The sequence below is a fragment of the Penicillium lagena genome (assembly GCF_028827675.1).
Source record: "Penicillium lagena strain IBT 129212 chromosome Unknown utg000008l_segment0_segment0, whole genome shotgun sequence".
NCBI classification, from domain to species: Eukaryota; Fungi; Ascomycota; class Eurotiomycetes; order Eurotiales; family Aspergillaceae; genus Penicillium; species Penicillium lagena.
In genome coordinates this window covers 1703886-1721793 of record NW_026623229.1, presented here as the reverse complement: position 1 = coordinate 1721793, position 17908 = coordinate 1703886, and the positions used below count along the sequence as shown (strand labels likewise).

Genomic DNA, 17908 nt, shown 5'->3' with positions numbered 1-17908 from the left:
TAGCTTGGGGAGAGTGGCTTGCGGGAGGTGCAGGCCTGTTCCAATATCTCTTTTTCAAAGCGTAGTAGATAGGGAGAGAGGGGAGAGATAAGACAAAGATAACCAGTTATCTGGAAGAAGAAAAAAGAGCAGATAAGGACTGGGCCTGGGGGGATATAAATAAAAAGCCACAGCCGAGTGGGCCTGGGGAATTTTCTTCTTCTCGGTTGTTCACAAGGCAAATCATGATCCACTCGCCGAGAGGGCCAGCTCCGATGTTGCTGCGATTACTCGATCGGTGGCCAGGTCCAGAGCCAGTCAGAGTCTGCCGGGCGGTGCAAGACGATCCTTCGGGTCACGAGCGAATACCCTCACCTGTGCCCGAATCAGACTGCATCCCGTCGTCGTATTAGTAGTAGTTGTAGGTTTGTATTGTTGTGTTGCTCAAACCATACCCCCGTCAGGATAGACATCATGATTGTCACCCGCGGCCGATGGGCAGAATATCTGTGTGAACCGTGGTTGACACACACAAAAAAAAAAGAAAGACACTCTGATCGAGTAATAATTCAGAGCCGTCGGCCACCTCCGGCGGTGCAGCGGACAAGTCCTAATCGCTTATCAGTGGCCGACACTTCCGAACTCTTTTTTTGATTAGGGGTCCTTACTCGATCGAAATTGCCACTTTTTTTTCTTTTCATTTCCCTTACTCGATCGAAACTCGTGTTCGCTAGGTCTGGAAATCTCTTCCGGGCTGTGTAGCCACTATAGTTAGCTAGCCCAAAGGAAGGAAAAGCCCCCTCTTCTCGTCGCCCGCAGTCGGCGGCCTCCGAAAGAGGGGGCTTTGCTGGTATCGAGTAAGCGCGGATTGTGCGAGATGGACACTGGGAAGAAGGATGAAGGAAAAAGTGTGGGGAGGTTGGCAGAAACACAGGGATCGGGTCCGGGTTGACTTGACTTGCCTACGCAAGGCTTGTCTGATTTCTTGTTTCTTGATTGCGCCATGCGCATGGGACCTGATCAGCACCGGCCGCAGATTGCTTATATGCCGCTTAATGCGACTTCAACGGAGCAGCGGAAGACTGTAAATATGGGCGATGCGAGACAAAATAGAAGAACAAGTCAGCGATCAAATCCGTTCTTTTTAGTTAGGGCTTGGAAAACTGCATCTAAATGTCAACACAACCACTTGGGAGAAAAGACCGACCGTCCCGGTGAGATACCTCCAGAAGCCTACGCATCCAGATCCAGCGCCGCCATCTCATCCAGACCTAGCATCGGGGCTCCCAGCTCAACATTCTTCTCCTCCATAATACCCCCCGCCTCGAGGACATGGTCAGCCTCTTCTTCCAGCGCATCCAGCTCCTCCAGCTTCTCGCGCGTAGCATTCTCAATATCACTCGCCAGGATCATCACCTGCTCGGCATAGTTTCGATCTGCATGGGTCAGATCGAGCCAGTTCAGCATATGGCGCCAGGCCATGGGCATGATGCACTCGGCGTTCAGAGCTTCGCCGGACGAATAGCAGTTGCACCCCAGGTCGCGATAGCCAGCAACCCGGTCTCCGACAGGCTTGTCGGACAACACGTAGCCGCGGCAGCGCGAGGATATAAACGCCGCAAACGCGGCCGGGTTGGTCAGGTCGTCTTCTTCCAGGTCGTAGGAGCTGTGCAGCGGTTCGGCGAGACTCATGGCGGAGATGTGTGTACGCCATTTCACCCCTGTTCGCAATCGTCAGCTTTGCTTCCTGAGATCAGGTGCACGCAACGTACAGTTCGCTTTCATGTACTGGAACGCAGCCAGTCCGCCCTCCGACACGCCAATCACGTCAATCCGCGGCTCCGTCCCCTTGCACCAGACACGCGGAGCCAGCACGTGGTCAAAGACGTAGTTAACATGTTCGTGCCAGTCGATGTTGCCGGGGATCTTGTTGCGGTAGCTCATAGTCGGCTGACCCGCACAAGCCGAAGACCGGGGAAGTGACAGCCAGGTCTGCTGCGCGACGGCTCGACCGGAGCTGCAGTGCCAGATCAACTGGCCCGTGTTGGCCAGGACAAAAGCGGTATTTTTGTTAAGTGCAGCACGCGCAAGCCCAACGACGGATCCGGCATCGATCGAGTCAGCCCCGACGGTACGATATGCCCAGATGCCCAAGTCCTGGCTCGGCTCGCCGAAGATGACGATGATGCGAGATGCAGTGGGCAGGTTGTTCGATACCAGGATGGGGACGTGCGCTTCGTGAGGACTCGCTGAGAGAGGCAGGCGCCATGTCTCCAGGCCGAGTTTGTGCAGACGGTCTAGGACAATGCGGCGGATGCATTCTGGTGTACAGAGTGAGTTGAATTCTTCCTGTGCATGCATGGTAAGGTGTTTTGACATACCGTTCATCGCTTCCCTCTGGAGCTCATTCCAGCGCTCATTGCGGTTGATCTTGTACAGGAAGGTTTCCTCTGGGTTGGAGATCATCCGGATCTGATCGTTCTCAGTCACGAAGTATCTGGATGGGGGGATAAGTGGGAAACTTCACAACCTTCATTCAGCAAGCTTACCCCAGTTTCTCCAGATCAGCAGGGAAGACAGGGTCTGCCGGAAGATCACAAAGCCGATAGACGAACATGACTGGTCTGCTGTTGATCAGAAATGGGTGAAGTGGAGGAGGAAGTGGCAGAAGGAAAGAGAGAACGAGGGAAAGAGAAGCAGCGCAAGAGAGAAAGATAAACAGAGAGAAAGAACAAAGGTAGACCAGGCAAACATACTGACAGGCAGCAAAGACAAAGGATCAATATGATATCAAGAAATAAGAAATGGTTTCGATAGATTTTGGATAATATACACGCCTCACTCATGGGCCCGAAAAAATGCTGATGCAGAAACGCCGCGCGCAGACCCAATACTCTCACAATATTCCTTGCCTAAAAACTACCAGCTCGCCTTCTTGACACCAGGCAGCTCGCCCGCCAGTGCTTGCATGCGGAATTGGAACTGTTGAAATCGAAGAATCAGGACACAATTGCACCTTGTCCAGAACAACAGTACTCACTCGGTTAATCCTGAAAGTCCGGAAGACACTCCTTGCTGTTCCCGAGTCGACACACCGGTTCTTCACTTGCGTCGGACGGGTGTAGGGGTGCATCTGCGACAGCTGGAGCTGGGCCTGGGCGCGCGCACGGGCGGGGAGGGAGGTATTGCGGATGATGTAGCGGAGGGCTTGCCTGTTCCGAGTGCAACATGGTCAGAATCATTTCTCTTGATCCCCGGGGCGAGGTAGGCAGGCTGTTGGGTCAATTTAATTCATACCGTTCGGGTTCGGTCTGCTCGATGGCGATGCGCTTGTTGTGGTCTCGAATAACGCGGATGTTCTTGAACCCGCCTAGGTCGAGTTTTGCCGGCCGGAAGAGGGATGCCATTTTTGACATGGTGGTGATGGTGGGGTGGAGGAGGAGTGTGAAGGTGAAGATGAAGATGAGAGATGATGGGCTGGGCGGAGAAATCGGGTTGCCCTGTTGGGTTTAGCGCACAATGCGAATTGCACACTTTGACGGAGCACAACATTTCTGTATAGACAGTCCTGGGACACGAGGCTATGTAGATGTGGCTCGGAAAATGGGAATCGCTCTCTGATCCCTACAAAATACTTGGTGTCCTTGGTGGCATGCCATGTGGTGCGGGATCAAGACAACCAGTGCCAGGAAAGGCATCAAATCAAGATGAATAACCCATCAACTACATCCGAGACAGCTCAATGGGCAGACATCCGGCATCCTGCAGTTCGTATCAGAGATGAACCTACAGCAGCCAAACACAACGCACTACGAACACCCCCAGCAACACCAGCAAGAAACGGTCGAGTAGTGGTACAGCTTGTGTTATTGATCCAAGTCACCCTCCACGGTATACTCTATATGCTTGGACAGAGGGCAAACTGCCCAACAAGATAGACACACAAAGACAAAGGAAAAAAAAGGCGAACCAGCCATCAAGGCCCGAGGCCCCGCACACATCGTCATGGGCTCGATTCGATTCGTACCCACGCTCCCGCCATTCTACACGACACCCACGAGGAGAAATCTAGTGAGAAGAAGGCTTGCTCGCCTTGGCGTTGGGGTTGCGAGGGTCGTTCTTGAACTCGCCGGCTGTTGGGGGAGGAAAGGTCATTAGCCAGATGCTCTCATCTCAATTGCAGTCATGCCATCGGTTTCGCGACAATATCAATCCAACTGGAATGGATTCCACGCAATTGACCGTTGAAATGCAGACGGGGGCACAAGATGCACTCACAGTTCGCCATGGCACCCGCGGCGGAGTTGATGCCGTACAGAACGACGAGGCCTGAATGGGAGAATTCGTCAGAACAGTTATTCCACGAGCACGATCTTGCCTCCAACAAGACAAATTCACTTGGATTTCTCGGGGAAACCCAAGTCATCGGGGAAAATGGGAGTGTGGAGCGTGCGTACCGGCAACGAAGAAGGGAGTCATCGGCTTGGCTGTTCGCGAGTCAGTGTCGTGCCCAGGATCGCGGGAATTGTCGCGGGAGGTGCTTACCGAGAGCGCCAGGGAACTTCTTTCCGAGGAGAGACATGGTGGCAGGTGATGTGGAGGGAATGCGAGATGGGGGGTGAGGAGGAGCAGGAGAAGTGAAGCGTTGGGTTTGCCCGGGTCCGACCGGCGCAACGAATAGTCCGGATCACGTGATACTCCGAGGTATACACCATTGGGTGGTGATGATGATTGATGGATTGATGCCAACTTGCCAGCTAACTTCAATTCTATTGTCCGAGTGTCTACTCAACATAACTCACATTGTTATCGATTTTTGGCCACTTCATGGTAGAAGCTATAGCTCAGATCCAGACCGTGAGACCCCATCAAAGCCTCGTCTGCATCATTAGAGTTGTAGGGCGTCAGCTAGTGGTGGCACCTTTAAGAGACTCTGATCGAAGTCGAAGAGGGTAAAGCTTGAAAATGGGAATAGATGGAGTTGCAAAGTCGATGATCGCACACAGAAGCCATTTGAGACGAGACGAGATTATTATGTTTCATTCAGTAGAGATGCTTCTAATTATTATACAAGTTTCGTGTAGGTTGACAAGTTCACCAAGCAGGACGCCCAGTCAAGTCCCAGTCCATTGCTGCCCAGTCAAACTGATTAAACTGTCCGGGGTCGCCGAAGCCTGTTCCTGCAGAGCTATCTTGCCCTCCTGCACCATACAGTAATCCATGATTACCCAACCCCACCGGCATGGACATCGGCATTGGCATGGGTATGTGCAAATCGTCAATACCAATATCAATATGTTCAATTCCTCCAGCCTGTCTACCCTGCTCCTTTTGCGCCACGACCTCTTGGACATACGATACAATTCGTGGCGGTATCGGCGTTGTCTTGAATGTTGCCGCGCGAGCCTCCCATGCCGGAAGGACCAGTTTGACGAATATATCGTAGATCGGGCTCTCGGCCTTTTCGTGAGTATTAACGCGAGCGTCATAGTTATCACTCATGACTTCCCAGGCCTTGTCTGCAAACTTGGATGAGGGTCGTCGTCTGAGATCTTGGAGAATGTGGATGTATGCTGGCAATGGGAAGTAGAAATGAGCCATCCACAGGAAGCCCTTGGTAAGAGGCGATGCCACTATCTTAGTATCACTTTCGAGCATGGTGAGTGCATAACCAATAGCCTTGTCGCGCTGCGCCGCGGTTTGATCCCCATACGAGTCGGAGTGCTTCCAATAGTGTTCGACAAGAAAGTATTTAGCAATAAAAAGCCGTGTTGACCAGATGGTCATGAAGTGCAGTGGGTTCTCCGGATTGCACAGCTTGAGATATTTGTCTTCGATCATCTTCTGTAGAGTGGCCATCTCACCGTCTTCGGGGGCAGATTCCGATAAGAATGATTTGAAAGACGGGTTGGTAAAGCCAAGGTAGGCCTTGGAATGGCGGACGAACTCGCCAAGCTCACCGCGCACGACGACAAAAAGTGCCTCGCTCGAAATGCCTTGAACTGGCGGCGGCTCTTTTATCCCCGCCCGAAGATCAGAGTCATTCACGTTGCGAGGAATTCTGCAGTCCCAGAGAGGATCCAGAACAATAGTCTTGTGGTCGGCTAGTTCGCCGATTCGACTATCGAAAATCTTGAGCGACCACCAGAGTCTACGCCGCATTTCTGCCTCGAGGACGGTGCATTTGGCAGAGACTGCCTCGCTATGGATTCCTATACGCTGCGCAATACGCATTGCGACGCCCAGCAGAGACGATAAAGATCGAGGATCTGTGCCGGGTCCGATTGAGACCTTTTATACGTGTTAGCAAATACACGCTAAAATCATTTGTTATACGTACCAAGAAGAGATGGAATGCGGTGAGACATTCGCGATCGCCAGTTCGCAAATATCCACAGTTCATGAGCGCTTGCTGACAACCAAACTGGTACCTTGTCAAAAGGTCTTCCTTTGCTGAACCAAAGGTGCCCTGGCATTCGTCCGTAGTGAGGCTCATAACGGCCATGGAATATATGCCGAACATGAGCGACTCCAGGGTCGGGCTTATGTTTGCCATGTTACTCGCAGCTTCGATGAGCCGCGGCTGTAGGCTTGGAGTGTGTGTGACCTTGAGCAATGGGTCGACATTGTTGAGATAGATCTGCCAGAGCCGAAATATTTGTACAGGATCTGGGTGCAGAGTTGACAGCTCGGCAGGCGTCTTACGCGAGCCAAGAAGAAGGTTATCATCTGTAAAGAGCTGATCCCATACCTTCTTGACTCCAACCTCATTCACGTCGCTGGGTAAGCAATCGTCCTCATCTTCTGCATCTGGATGCTGTTTCAATTATTAGCGTTGTATATATAAATAGCCGGTTGAGACACCATCATACAGCTTGTTTGGTCATTGCTTGCCAAAAGTCCCTAATATAAATGTTAACTATGTATTTTGGTATGAAAGGTCGAAGAGCCTCGTACTTGATCTCGTTTACTTCTTCGTGCTTTCCGGATGTTGATGGAGACGACTGGTCCGTCCTTGCGGATCCTGCTTGCTCATCATTTGAACCGAAGTCGACCCCCGCGCCGGGAGCCTCCTTCGACTCGTTCGGGTGAAGAGGCTCAAACTGGACATTATTCTGTCGTAGCAAAAATTCATACTTGCGGATACGCTTCAGTAATTCTCGTTCAGGGAATCTGCGTTTTCGCTGGCGCGGAGCCAACGTTGCAGGCACACATTGCACCCGGAATCTGATGCAATTTGCACATGGGAACTTTCGATCACATTTCACCTTGCGCTGCTGGCAGAGCACACATGCAAGCACTCTTTGCGACTGTGATAATGGACTCGAGGGCGTGGTAGGTGTGCCCTGCTCGGGGCCTGGTGATGCATTTGACATTGCTGCCGTTGAAGAACGAGATGTGCTTCGGGGGCTGGCAGTCCCCGAGCGAGACGAGTCATGTGACCATCTCGGACATTCCTACTGCCCGACCGGCGCAATCTTCGAACTATATTTCAGGCAGAGTCATTTCTGCATGCTATATAACTGTGCCAGCGGGTTTCCTGTGTCGAGTTAAAAAAAAATTCAATCTAGTCATTGAAGTCAGAATTGACACACTTTCTATCTGTCACTCGATTGCTTCCAATCAACTTCAACCATGTCCACTTCTCGGCCAGATATTGCCATTGTTGGAGGTGGTCCTGCTGGATTGACAATTGGCCTTCTGCTCCACAAGAGAGGCATTCCATACACGATATTTGAGCGCCGCCAGAAGCCCACCGACGAAGAACTAGCCAAGCCTTCCGGCATGCTCGATCTCCATGAAGAATCCGGTCTAGCTGCTATCCGTGAGTGCGGGCTATACGACCAATTTCTCACGTTTACTGGTGAGTGCTCCGAGGCAGACAGAGTCTCGGACAGAGATGGCAACATCCTGTATGAGGACAAAGGGGAGATGAGCCATCGCCCCGAGATCTCCCGCCACAACCTCACAAAGCTCCTGGCTTCGCATTTGCCGGTAGATTCGATTCAATGGGGACACAAGCTCCTCTCAGCTTCTCCACAAAGCGACACCAAGCAGACCGTGCTTGACTTTGGTATCCACGGCAAGCATGCTTTCAACCTGGTCATTGGTGCGGACGGTGCCTGGTCCAATGTTCGCAAGATGTTGACAGATGTGAAGCCGCAATACGCAAGCATACAGAGCATTGGCGTGACAGTCCGGAATATCACAACCGAATACCCGCACCTGGCAGAGTTTGTCGGCGATGGCAGTTTCGCTGCGCTCGGTAATCGGCATGGCGTCATGTCTCAACGCGGATCGCAAGACTCGGCCCGCATCTATGTCTTCCTCACGCATGAAGATGAGCAATTCCATATCTCATCAGGAATGGCGGGCCAACCGGCTACATTTGCTAAGGACCGACTCTTGAAGGACGACGCACTGCTTGGCCAATGGGGTCCCATCCTCAAGGAGCTAGTGACTGTCGCATGCGACGAGGAGGCTGCTGACAATCCAGGCACCCCGGTGGAGATTAGGCCGATCTATATGCTTCCCCTTGGTACTTCATGGGAGCACAATCCCAGCGCGACGGTCATTGGTGATGCAGCGCATTTGATGTGTCCATGGGCTGGCGAGGGAGTTAATGTGGCCATGTGGGACTCGCTGTTGCTCTCTCATGCAATTATCAAAGCATATGAGGTTTCCGGACAAGGAAATACTTCCTTCCAAAGCGCACTGGCTCCAGCGATGAAGGATTTCGAGGTGGAGATGGTGGCTCGCGCAAAGGGGTTCTCAGAGGAAGCCGTTCAGAACGGGAAGATGTTATTTGGGGAGGATGGTGCGAAGGCTTTCGCCGGATTCTTTCTCAGCATGCAGCAACGTATTAAGAATGCACAGCGATAGACGATCGCCTGAGCCCGAGGATGGAAATTTATATGATTCTGTTTTAATGTATAAAGCTAGTTTAGATAGATATCCCACTCCGAACTTCACATCAATTGCATTCTGCTCTATTGTAACTACTGCCTGAATACTAGCATTTAGCTATATTCATGTAATACAACACCAGACCAGCCATTTATTCTTGCCCGTTGGCCAGAAGTGTACGTCCACCATCGACACAGAGAGACACGCCATCCACATATGCCTGCTGCTTGTTAGTTTCAGAATTAGATGTTTGTCCTTGAAGTTACCTTACCCCTGCTCTGCTAGCGAGATATAGAATTGTTCCAGCTATGTCCTCGGAGTTTCCTGCACGTTTTGCTGGCACTTTATCAAAGAGTGCGCCGAAGATATTGCCTTCTGCGCCGACTGGATTCATGTTGCTCGGTACAACTTCAATTACAGGCATGTACGTATTAGTAAATCATAAGCTGGATAAAACAGGTAGGGGTCAAACTCACATCCGGGATTGATGCCCACGACTCGTACATAAAACCGGTGATACTTGGCAGCCAACAACTTCACAAGATGATCGGTTGCAGCCTTGCTGGTCGCGTAGCTGGTCAAATCCACATTCGTCGCATTATGCATACTTGCACAAGAGCTGGTAATGATAACCACCCCTCTACCTTCGTCACGACCACGGTTTCCATTCTCCAAGGTCTGCTCTGCGGCTGCTGTCAGAAGAGGAAGAAACGCGACACTGAGATAGTAGTGGGCAGTCGTGTTGACTCGAAATGTATCCTCCCAGTCTGACTGATAGATTGACCACATGGAGTTTTGTAGTTCGGTAAGTGGTGCAGTTAGAACGTTGCACTGCACAGGTGGATCTCGGCGTATGCCAGCATTGGAGATGAGTATATCCAACTTTTGTACCCGGAGGGATATTGTCTGGGCGAGTTCATCGATTGCATCTTTGGAGGCCAAATCACAGGCAATCCTGGAGTATTTAAAATGTTAGTTTATAGGATAATAGAGGATTTACAATTGCGTACCCTTCCGCGCTTCCTCCAGTCTCTTGTCCCAAAACGTTCAGTTGCTTCACAATTTCGTCGATTGGGTCAGTTTGCAATGCCACAAGGTAGACCTTTGCCCCATTAGTCACAAGCCCCTAGAATAAAGATAATTTTTAATAATGCTCGCAACTGCATTGATTTACGCCGACTAACGTTGCAAATCATCAGCCCTAATCCACTGCTCCCGCCAGTCACTAGTGCGACACGGCCCTTGACGTTGAACAAATTCAATGCACTCAGGGACGACATGTTATGATTGTGTTTCGAAAATGTATTATTAGTAGCATTTAAATACTTCCGCGAATCGAACTCGCAGTATTTATGATGTTGAAAAGGTTAACGTGGGGTCGTGCAGGTGATTCTTGCTCCTATCGGCGGCCGTGTCGGCCGCTCCGACAGTATCGCTTGATGCGATTCGCATTCTCTATTGGGTCTCTAAAAAGGAACGGGGGTGGATAGATGGCTTGATTACTGATTGAAGAAAGAGAAAGAGATCAGCTATCCAAGGCAGCTAAACTATAAAGTTGACATGGCTAGGAAGCATGCTAAACAGTCTCAAGTGCTCAAGATATATTACTATACAAATATCCGTCTAGCGACACATGGATTTGGATATTTTAATGAGTCAATAACGATAACTAGATCAATTCATAGAGAATGGACGGTTTTTTTGAACCAGACTGAATGACACGAAATACATCGGATATATATATTTAAAGTATGCGAGCAAGTATGTTGACTTTCTACTCCTTATAGTGCTCTTTGGTCCGGATCTCAGCAGTATCCAAGCACTCGCGGGTCATCGCGCTATCCCTCGGAATAAGCTTCACCTCAAAGTCTCTCGGAATGGCGACCAAAGCCGTTTTGAACTTGTTGTAATCCACGTAATCCGTATTTGGTGGCTGTTCCTTACTAGCCACAATTTTATAGGAGCAGATTAGACGGACAATGGCAGCATATAGGAGCCTCGAGGCAATGAACTGGCCCGAGCAGGCACGCGATCCAGCGCCGAAACTTAGATGTGGAAGACCCTTTGCTTCTGCTTCAACTGGAGGGTTGATGGACTCAAGCCACCGTTCAGGATTGAATTTTCCTCCATCGGGTCCAAAGTGATCAATATCTATTCCCAACACTGGTATTAGTATGAGTTTTCTGAAAAGAAATAACGGATTATACAAGCAGTGTCTGGAAGACGAAATACATACCGTGATTGCCTGCCTGCGCGTTGATGAGAATCATCGTCTTCGGGGGAATGATGGTACCATTCCAGTTTACTTCCGTCACGGTTTTCCGGGGCAGACTCATGGCGCTGACAGTATAGTATCGACCGGCCTCTTTGATGATTGCGTTCACGTATGGCACCTTTTCTTCATGGATACAGCCCAGCCACGCTTCACGAGCATCTGAGTAGTATCTCATAATGTCCTTATAAGCACGGTCCTGCCATATCTGACCTTCAGGCGTTGAAAGAGACCCAATGGCCGAGGTCAAGGTGCCAGGAATAGTCTCAAAACCACCAGAAACCAGCGAAAGGCAAATAGAAGACACCTCCACCCCAGAAAGCTTTGTCTCCTCATCTTTGAGAATGGCGGCGGAGATACACGGCTTATCCGTACCTTTCTTGATCATTTCTCGCACTTTGTCAAGTAGGAGGTTCAAGTATGCATCCCGGCGTTCTCGTAACTCTTTTGACCGAGCATTCTTCTCATTGTTTGGCATATAACGAAGAAGAGGAACATAATCTTGCAGATTCTCGGACGCACTGCGCAGCAGAGATATGGCCGATCCGACATGCAGAATCTCGCGGAGAAGGTCGTCGTAGACTTCATCCATGCGAATACCGTAGCAGAGCGTCAGTGTTGTGTTGAGCGCAAACCGTTGAATGTAAGGTCGGACGTTGAGCATGACTTTTCCATCCTTGCTGTCTCGGAAGATGTCACGGACAATACAATAACTCTCCAAGTCGAACATGGGATGGTAATTTCGAAGGGCAGGGCGTCCCAAAGCTGTACCTGCTGCTTTGCGCTTTTTTTTGCACGAATCATCCCATGGTGATGAACCAATTGTAAACCCCTGAGTGCTGCTGATGACTCCGTGGAAGGTGTACAGCTTCGGCCTATCGATGATCGCATTTTGATGGCCGAGCAGTACTTTGCGACAATCTTCAAAGGAGTTGAATACCACAGCTCGAGTATTGCCGAGTTTTATCTGAAAGACTGAGTGTCCATACTTCCGCCACCAGCCCTCACACACGCTGGCGTGATCGTCGCCAAGTTTGAGAAGATGGCCGAAGACGGGCACGGCACCCGGGATTTCGGGCAATCCCTTGATGTGGGGTATATCGGTCGCCAATGTAAACTTGATTTGGCATGTTAGATCCGTATTCAGTTGATAACTTTTATTTTTGCACTCACAGCATAGATCAGATACCCAACCAGTGCTACTATCGCGAGGGAGTAGTAGCTTTTCGGCACGACACCCAACAACGCTGTCCATGTTTCGTCGAATTTTATTTGATCCAACATTTTTGCTAGTTGCTGGGAGTTGGGACTTTCCTTGACCTGGCTGTGAATGGAATATGTATACCTGTCAGGAATGGTTGGGCATGGGGCTTAAGTAGTGGTCCAAGGCGGATGCGTCGCACAGAACGGCCACGTCGGACACTATCAGGGATCCGAATAAGACTTCCCGACGTTTATTGAAGCTAAGGACTCCATATAACACATATGGTGAGCTTTACCTGCCCGTCTGGGAACAAGAGCACTGACTGCCGAGCTGAGCGACTGAGGGGCTTTGTCGGACAGTCCGACAGGCGATAAACCAGACGTCATCGACCTATCACGCGATAGGACCCTCACTATATTTCTGACAAATGAGAGAGGTAAATTCTATCAACAATTCTAATAGGAATTTCATTCGGCCAGTCACTTTGATGCTCGACGGACAGCTGAGATCTTGTAAGCGAATGCTCTGGTCTACATGCCGCAAGACTCCGTATATCAGAAGGGTAAAAATAGTTTTTCTAAATCAACTACAAGGTGGAAAAAGTCATACATGAGATATCAAAATACCACTGTTAAGCTCCATCCAGAAAGCTCGTGATCTTGTCGTCCATCCACTTATTGTCCTCCGGGTTAATACCGCCTCCTGCCATGTGACCCCAAATTGATGGAATCACGGCCAGCTCGGCGTTCGGCAAAAATGAAACCTCCTTTTCGTTTGCCTCCCATCTAAAATATTGGTCCGTTCGACTTGGAATTAGCAAGATGCGTGTTGTCAAACGCTCGAGGGCTTCGCGAATAGTAGTAATTTCGCCGTGGATACTACTAATATCGCCTCGCTGCCACATTCCTAGCATGACAAGCAGATCGTCTGCATGCCAGTCCTCGTAGCCTTTTGCACCATTGTCCGCCCACTCATCCAATGACTTAGAGCCTAATTTCTCGAACATGCGCTCTTCAAACCATTCGGCACTCGCCAACCACGCGGAGTATGCTCGTCCGAATGCATGCAGCCCGCGAATGGGTGTCTTGTTTTGTTGTTTAAATTTGCCGTCATCATAATCGATAGAATTGAGTAGCGCAGCTTTGGGACCCTCGAGGAACTGATAGTTGTGCAAGCTGGTCTTGGCCGAAGAGCAAATTATTACCGCATTGCGAACGATCTCCGGGTACATTGCCGACCAGTGATATGCACATTGCCCACCCATTGAAAATCCCACTACCACATCCAAAGCAGAGATATTCAAGTGCTCTGTAACGAGTCTCTGTTGAGCTCGCACACAATCTTGGTAGTCAAGGAGCGAAGGGAAATCGGGCGTGTTTGATGGACTGGATGATTCACCGTTCCCGAATAATGCCACCACGATAACTCTATAGTCTTTCAAAGCTCCCTCGTTGAAGGACCAAGTGCTGTCGATTCTCCCGCGAAAGCAAGTTGAAACCAAAGCTGTCTTCTTGCCATTGGGGTTGAACTCGCGATAGGCAAGAACGACGTCCGGTAGGACGGTCCCATCTTGAAACGAGAAAGGTCCCAGTTGATAGGACTGCATTTTCGTACCACTGATGGCGAGGCTAAGTGGAAATCTTGGTGTTATGGGCAGGGAATAAAAGAGGACGAATTGTCAAGAATAATGTTCTCATACAGCATTCTGGCCCCCACGTACCCCCACAGACACTCATTTTTTTTTCACGTTGATAGTGATTTATATTTAGTTACTTTGCATTAGTAATGCTCGCCCCGTAAAATGTATTTGACAGTGTAGATAACGTTTTTCACTAGCCAATCGTGTACCCAGGCGAACCGCGCAGCACAAAACACATAGTAAACATGCTAAAACGAATGCAGAAAGTTGCGCGGGGAGTCTGACATCGTAGACATCCCCACTCCCTGCAATCCATTGTTCCCCGAACAATATTACCTCCAGTGTCTAGTAGGACTATTCTCACATCTCAACAAGAAATTACACTTCAAAAATGGCTGTTGCCTTGATCTCCACCAAAAACCGCGGATCCGGCAGCTCTCGAACCCCAACCGTCGCGCGTGTCGGAGCACTGGCACGGTCTGACCAGATTTTGTTCCATTCCTCATTCATACCGGCATAGTGCTCCTTCATGTCCAGGACATAAACCGTCGCGTCCACAATATTGTACAGATCCGCCTTTCCATTAGAGGCTCCCTTGATGATGCTCTCGATTCGACGTAGGACAGCGGCTGTTTGTTCTCGAACATCCGCCTTAAAGGTGCCGTCTGCATTTTGAGTGACACCTTCATATGTTCCGTCGGGTTTCACCGCAGCAATTCCAGAAACATATATAGTATGGTTTGCGGATGGTGGCACCACGCGTGCATGGGCGTATCGAGTAGCACCGGATGGCCGCTCAGGGTCCAAGAGGAATGACTGTGAGTTGGAAGGCATGGCAAAGCTTTCAAGCTAATCACAGTAGATTGACCACAATGAAGAAAATTTGTCGCGAACAATGTAACATTGGTGGTGGGCTCTTCTTTTTATGACCTATTCACACCTATCACATACTGGAAGATGTGCTGCGGTAGGCCCGATGTTGAATTCACCGGTGGCGGCATACCCGAACGTACCCCAATTTTTATGGTGATCTGTATGTAATTCAAAGGGAGAGAGGGCCGTGCTTGGCTTCCCCGCGTACTTTGCCCTAATTTCTCCGACGTCAGAATGTACATTGTGAACCAAATGGGCACCGGGCAAAATCAATGGAGTCAGCATCATGTTCTCTCCAAAGACGTACGTAATACTATCAAAGAGAGAACTATCTCGGCAAGGAGAACAATCTACTAGGCTTATCTGGAATATTTCCCGTGATAAGCCCGGCGATAACGGCTGCTTCAGGAGCCAAAGATGTCTACTGACAACCCCGCATTATTGGATCGACTCCGCTTCTAATCTGAAAAGGGCGAGCCTGCCTTTCGACACACTACCTAACCATGAAGATGGCATCTGCAAGAGCAGAGAATTCCTGCAAACGATGTCATCGCAGGAAAAAGCGGTGCGACAAAACCCTACCCCAGTGTGAGGCATGTCAACGCGCCAAGGTGTCGTGTAGCTTCCTGGACGATGAAGCTCAAGTGGCGGCCTATCCGATCGCGTATGAAATCTATCAGCTACTTTCGTTGTTGATCAAACGCCCTCTGACACGCTAATAGATACGTACGGGGGCTAGAGCTCCGTGTTAAAGAACTAGAGCAACAGCTTTCATCGCTACTCACACCGTCAAATGAGCCAGCAAATTCTTCATGTCTCTGGAACGATGTCGATATTACACTGCAAGGCTGTTCCTGGGATTCAGAGAACCAATCTATTTACACCACCCAACAGCCGCATGTTTCAGATCCCGTGGAAGTCCTGAACGCTATTCCAGGTTCTTCACCGAATGGCGGTACATCTGGCCCAAGAAGAGACAGTCTAGTCGAGGAACTTCGAATTTTGTCTTTGGAGGCAGCTGCGGAGCGATATTTAGGCCCTTCCTCGGGTATCAATCTGGCCAAACTTACACAGGCCGTTCTCCTTCAACTGTCGCCAGACCAAGAGGTTTTCGTCTTTGAAGATGGGATCAACAACAACCAGCAACAGAGTTCGGTGCCCGACTCTGGTCGTTCCCTAGAACTAGACCCTGTGTTTGGTGATATGGGATTCTCATTGACTTCACCTCTCCCGCTGAATGCGTTGATCGGCAACCAGACTATTGAATCCTACGACGATTCCATAAATCTTGCAATGCTGGACGCGTCGCATATCAATGATATTCTGGAGTTTTACTTTGCTCATTCCCATACTCTCTACCCAATCATAAAGCAAAAGGAATTCACATCTGTGCTATGGAGAGTGTATGCTGATCCATTGGATCCGCAAGCCCAGTCACCCCTGTGGCAGTTCCGGATATGGATAGTCCTAGCAATAGGATCAACCAGCTATTACTCAGTGTCATTGATGGATGAATCCGAATCTGTGCAATTTTTCAACAAAGCCATGACCTATTTCGAAGAAGCGATGGGATGTGGAGATTTGGTGAGTTCTGCTTCTCACTTGGATTCCAAGGCTCTAATAGATATACTCTTCGACAGGCTGGGCTTGAGGTTTTGACATTACAGGTTTCGTACTCATTCTTTAACAAGATTGGTCCTAGTGAGTCATCATTTATCTATCTCTTGAAGATTCAGCCTGATCATAGCTAGATACCTGGTTCTTGGTGGGAGTTGCGGCTCGCATGGCAACAGGCATGGGGTTGCACAGCGCTGAGGTGTATCAGTCCCTACCAGTAGCTGTAGCTGAGCATCAGAAACGTCTTTTTTTCTCACTTTATATGATGGATAGGTGAGTGAAAAATGAATAATTATTTCCAGGCAATTCTGACTATCAATATGCGTGCAGAGTAGTTTCTTTGGCTTTGGGTCGCCCATTCGCCATACAGGACGATGATATCAGTGTCCAGGTAAGGTCTAAATGCTCCTATATAGGTCTAAGGTAGCTCATATACCACAGCCTTTCGCGGACGTCGATGATGAAAACATCAATCCGAACGACATGATGCCTTCAGGCTCACTGGAACCCTCCGCCATGGCCGTTCCCCTTCACATTCTTGCTCTTCGACAAATAGCAAGCGACATTGGAAGCCAAGTTCACTCTTCAAGATACAACCACCATAAAACACCGCAGCAAAAGGAAGAGATCATTCAATCACTTCACAAACGCCTGGTTGAGTGGAGACGCAGCATGCCTTTCCCACTGCCGGACTTACGGTCTACAGTGCCTCATTTATGTTCCAGCTGGTTCGACTTTAATTACTACATTCATGTTCTCTCGCTTTACCGTCCCTCGCCTATTTTACCAACGTTGGACTCTGCCAAATTAAAAATTCTCGCCGAGGCTTCCGGAATGGCTATTCAGCAAGCGATTAATCTTCATCGACAACGCCGATTTGCTTACAATTGGCTCAACCTTGTTTCGGTCTTTAATTCCGTTCTTTCACTTATGTATACCACCACTACTCAGCTGGATAGTTTATCGCCTATTCCAGATTGTCCCAAGGTTCTAGCCAATTTTGAGCTGGCCATTGAGCTGTTGGAAACATTTGAGAAGAAGTTCCCCTCGGCTACAAAAATTCAAGGCATGGTGCAAACTGTCTCGAAGAAGTTGAGATTGTACACTATTCCTTCGGATAGCTTTTGATTTTCTCCTAAAAAGGAAGGTGGATCAGTACCCAGTGGCCAAAGTGAAGTACCTTGAGAATGCAAATCTATCTAAACCAAACATGCTAGATAAGTCCTGAATGGGTTATTTACTGAAAGGTTGGAGCTTTTTCCAAAGTCAACTTACTACGAAGAAGCAAGTATCGGTTAGCCAATTAAAACGCGTGCTGCCGAATCATGTCGGACAGTCCGATATACCATGCTCCCATTTTACGCTCACAGTAGCAAGATGACTTAAGATCCAGAAAAATTCGCTTCGGCGAGCTGCA

At 49.4% G+C, this 17908-nt stretch overlaps 9 protein-coding genes across 9 annotated transcripts; 2 read left to right on the top strand and 7 right to left on the bottom strand.

The window, feature by feature from the left end:
• Positions 1-1212: 1212 nt before the first annotated feature.
• N7510_011293 (uncharacterized protein) lies at positions 1213-2596 on the bottom strand (the record flags this gene model as incomplete). The annotated part of the gene is made up of 3 exons (XM_056983218.1): positions 1213-1700; positions 1752-2476; positions 2529-2596. The coding sequence occupies 3 exons, from the start codon at positions 2594-2596 to the stop codon at positions 1213-1215; spliced, it is 1281 nt and encodes a 426-aa protein (XP_056828712.1).
• A 302-nt stretch (positions 2597-2898) lies between these two features.
• N7510_011292 (mitochondrial 37S ribosomal protein uS14m) lies at positions 2899-3395 on the bottom strand (the record flags this gene model as incomplete). Its single annotated transcript, XM_056983217.1, has 3 exons — positions 2899-2961; positions 3020-3191; positions 3277-3395. 3 exons carry the CDS (start codon positions 3393-3395, stop codon positions 2899-2901), a joined length of 354 nt encoding a protein of 117 aa, XP_056828711.1.
• A 1678-nt stretch (positions 3396-5073) lies between these two features.
• On the bottom strand, positions 5074-7355 carry N7510_011291 (uncharacterized protein; the record flags this gene model as incomplete). The annotated part of the gene is made up of 3 exons (XM_056983216.1): positions 5074-6270; positions 6320-6796; positions 6900-7355. 3 exons carry the CDS (start codon positions 7353-7355, stop codon positions 5074-5076), a joined length of 2130 nt encoding a protein of 709 aa, XP_056828710.1.
• A 259-nt stretch (positions 7356-7614) lies between these two features.
• On the top strand, positions 7615-8862 carry N7510_011290 (FAD-dependent oxidoreductase; the record flags this gene model as incomplete). The annotated part of the gene is made up of 1 exon (XM_056983215.1): positions 7615-8862. The coding sequence occupies one exon, from the start codon at positions 7615-7617 to the stop codon at positions 8860-8862; it is 1248 nt and encodes a 415-aa protein (XP_056828709.1).
• A 175-nt stretch (positions 8863-9037) lies between these two features.
• N7510_011289 (SDR family NAD(P)-dependent oxidoreductase) lies at positions 9038-10166 on the bottom strand (the record flags this gene model as incomplete). The annotated part of the gene is made up of 5 exons (XM_056983214.1): positions 9038-9106; positions 9158-9270; positions 9363-9841; positions 9897-10012; positions 10071-10166. The coding sequence occupies 5 exons, from the start codon at positions 10164-10166 to the stop codon at positions 9038-9040; spliced, it is 873 nt and encodes a 290-aa protein (XP_056828708.1).
• Positions 10167-10660: 494 nt separating this feature from the next.
• N7510_011288 (cytochrome P450) lies at positions 10661-12442 on the bottom strand (the record flags this gene model as incomplete). Its single annotated transcript, XM_056983213.1, has 3 exons — positions 10661-11037; positions 11123-12275; positions 12332-12442. 3 exons carry the CDS (start codon positions 12440-12442, stop codon positions 10661-10663), a joined length of 1641 nt encoding a protein of 546 aa, XP_056828707.1.
• Positions 12443-12993: 551 nt separating this feature from the next.
• N7510_011287 (uncharacterized protein) lies at positions 12994-13968 on the bottom strand (the record flags this gene model as incomplete). The annotated part of the gene is made up of 1 exon (XM_056983212.1): positions 12994-13968. One exon carries the CDS (start codon positions 13966-13968, stop codon positions 12994-12996), a length of 975 nt encoding a protein of 324 aa, XP_056828706.1.
• Positions 13969-14379: 411 nt separating this feature from the next.
• On the bottom strand, positions 14380-14835 carry N7510_011286 (RidA family protein; the record flags this gene model as incomplete). Its single annotated transcript, XM_056983211.1, has 1 exon — positions 14380-14835. One exon carries the CDS (start codon positions 14833-14835, stop codon positions 14380-14382), a length of 456 nt encoding a protein of 151 aa, XP_056828705.1.
• Positions 14836-15418: 583 nt separating this feature from the next.
• On the top strand, positions 15419-17619 carry N7510_011285 (fungal specific transcription factor domain-containing protein; the record flags this gene model as incomplete). The annotated part of the gene is made up of 6 exons (XM_056983210.1): positions 15419-15462; positions 15597-16458; positions 16515-16575; positions 16626-16764; positions 16822-16882; positions 16933-17619. 6 exons carry the CDS (start codon positions 15419-15421, stop codon positions 17617-17619), a joined length of 1854 nt encoding a protein of 617 aa, XP_056828704.1.
• Positions 17620-17908: the final 289 nt, after the last annotated feature.